The sequence below is a fragment of the Montipora foliosa genome, chromosome 3 (assembly GCF_036669935.1).
Source record: "Montipora foliosa isolate CH-2021 chromosome 3, ASM3666993v2, whole genome shotgun sequence".
In the NCBI taxonomy this organism is placed as follows: Eukaryota; Metazoa; Cnidaria; class Anthozoa; order Scleractinia; family Acroporidae; genus Montipora; species Montipora foliosa.
The window spans coordinates 34923393-34925892 of record NC_090871.1 but is presented as its reverse complement, the minus strand read 5'-3'; the positions used below and the strand labels follow the sequence as shown (position 1 = coordinate 34925892).

The 2500-nt window shown below is 49.5% G+C and overlaps 1 protein-coding gene across 1 annotated transcript in view; it reads left to right on the top strand.

The window, feature by feature from the left end:
- Positions 1-2500, top strand: part of LOC137997342 (uncharacterized) — a 6043-nt gene that overhangs the window by 1773 nt on the left and 1770 nt on the right. The window contains exon 1 of the mRNA XM_068843281.1: positions 1-2500. This exon is cut by the window's left edge and continues 1773 nt beyond it; it is cut by the window's right edge and continues 1770 nt beyond it. Within this exon, the coding sequence (XP_068699382.1) occupies positions 1-2500 (2500 nt within the window).

Below are 2500 nucleotides of genomic sequence, written 5' to 3'. Positions count from 1 at the left end.
ACCGGGGCAACTGCCTCTTATGCCTCGGGATACATCTTGGATCGATTAAATCTTGTACCGTCACGCACTCTAACGCGACAAATACAAACTATTGTGGGCACCGTTACCAAGCGAACCGAAACCTACAACGTTCAAGTGAGTGACACAAAAGGAAACTATACCATCCCTCTCAGCGCAAACAGGATAGACCGGGCTGAACTGTTGTGCGTGGAAAACCCGAACTACAGGGAAATGATCAGAAAATACCGTCATCTGAAAGGCGTGGACATAGAAGACACTGACACCAAGAGCCTACTTCCGGTTCATGTTATTCTGGGAGCGAGTGATTACGCGAAGATTAAAACGTCTACATCCCAGCGTACTGGATCCATTGGAGAGCCTGTGGCCGAGTTCACTCTCTTTGGGTGGACCATTATGTCTCCAGGAACAGAGCAAAACCTTGACAGCATGTTCTTAGCCCAAACGACCTCAACCAGTTATGAAGAGCTCTGCCGCATGGACGTTCTAGGGCTCGAAGATAAACCAAATGGAGATCAAAGCGTGGTGTATGAAGAGTTCATCGAACAGCTCAGCCGCAGCCCTGAAGGCTGGTACGAGACCGGCCTTCCCTGGAAAGGAGATCATCCTCCCTTGCCCTCTAACAAGTCGGGGAGCTTGAAGCGACTCGGAAGCCTAGTTCAGCGACTGAAGAAAACAGGGAAGCTTAACGACTATGATGCAATCATCCAAGAACAGCTACATGAAGGAGTTATAGAAGAGGCAGAGATGCCAGCATCTGGACGAGAGTTCTACATCCCCCACAAGGCTGTTGTAAGAGAGAGCGCCGAAACTACTAAGACGCGGATTGTATACGATGCCTCAGCGAGAGCTTATGACTCAGCTCCCTCCCTAAACGACTGCCTAGAAGTTGGACCACCCCTACAGAATCAGCTGTGGAAAGTACTCTTAAGAGGAAGGTTTCATGCAGTAGCCCTAGCCGGTGATATTCGCAAGGCATTTCTTCAAGTGCGTATCCGCGAGCAAGACCGAGACGCACTGCGTTTCCATTGGCTAGACGGCAAGAATCCCTTACGTATTCGCACCTACAGGTTCACCAGAGCACTATTTGGCTTGGGACCCTCGCCTTTTCTGCTTGGCGGCGTAATCCAGCACCATTTAAACACTTGTAGAGCTGATCACCCTGATACTGTTGCGGGAATAGAACGAGAACTTTATGTAGATGATCTCATTACTGGCGGAGGAACTGTCCAAGAAACCAAAGAAAAGAAAGCTAAAACGACCGAAATATTTCGCCGGGCCACCTTTCATTTGCACAAGTGGCACTCAAACATCCCTAAATTAGAGATCTCAGAGGACGCCGGGAATGAAGATGACTTGAGCTATGCCAAACAGCAACTAGGAGTAAAGTCCAGAGAGTGCGGTCTGCTTGGTTTAAAATGGGATAAATCAACAGACGAAATTGCAGTCACTATTCCAGAAGAAGTTGCGCAACCTACTAAACGAGGGATTCTTGGAAAAGTAGCAAGAATCTATGACCCCCTTGGTCTGATCGCGCCAATCACCTTACAAGGAAAGCTGCTTTACCGAAATGCCTGCGAAGAGAAATCCGCTTGGGATGCACCGTTATCGGTGCCTTTAGAACAACTGTGGCAGAAGTGGGAGCGCTCTTTACCACATGAAGTTTCCTGCCCAAGAGCACTGACCAGCGCCCAAGAATCAATCGAGGAAATTGAACTCCACGCCTTCGGGGACGCAAGCGGAAAGGGTGTCGCTGCTGCTGTTTACGCCGTCGTCAAACAACCAAGCACTTTAAATCAAGGACTTGTCGCGGCGAAAGCAAGACTAGCGAAGCAAGGCCTAACTATACCTCGACGAGAGCTGGTCTCGGGACACATGGCTGTAAACCTCTTGAGTAACGTACAAGACGCACTTCAAGGCTTCCCAGTAACTTCCCTACACTGTTGGCTGGACAGCAGTGTTGCCTTGTACTGGATATTAGGTGGAGGGGACTACAAGCAGTTTGTGGCTAACCGAGTACGGAAGATCAGAGAGCATGTTGAGGTTATCTGGCGGCACGTACCAACTGAAGACAATCCTGCAGATCTTGCCAGCCGTGGTGGATTGGTATCTAAAGAGAACCAACTATGGTGGAGTGGACCAGAGTGGCTTAGTGACCCTAGGAAATGGCCAGAAAACCTTGTCACCGCACCCAGTAAGGAATCCAACCAAGAGGTGAAAACCACAAAGGAATTATTCGCCTTGGCCGTGAATTCTGACGATGAGCTCGACGAACTCCTTGCCAAAAGCTCATACTGGAAGACGTTGCGAGTGTGCGCCTGGATCATGCGGTTCGCCCAAAATGCTAGAACAAAGAGAGCAAACAGAACAAAGGGCCCTCTCACAACAGAAGAAATTGGAAAGCAAACCCTCTTCTGGTTGATGCGCGCCCAAAGCCAGGGTACTGCAAACATGGAAGAAGACCGGCTGAGGCTCAACTTAC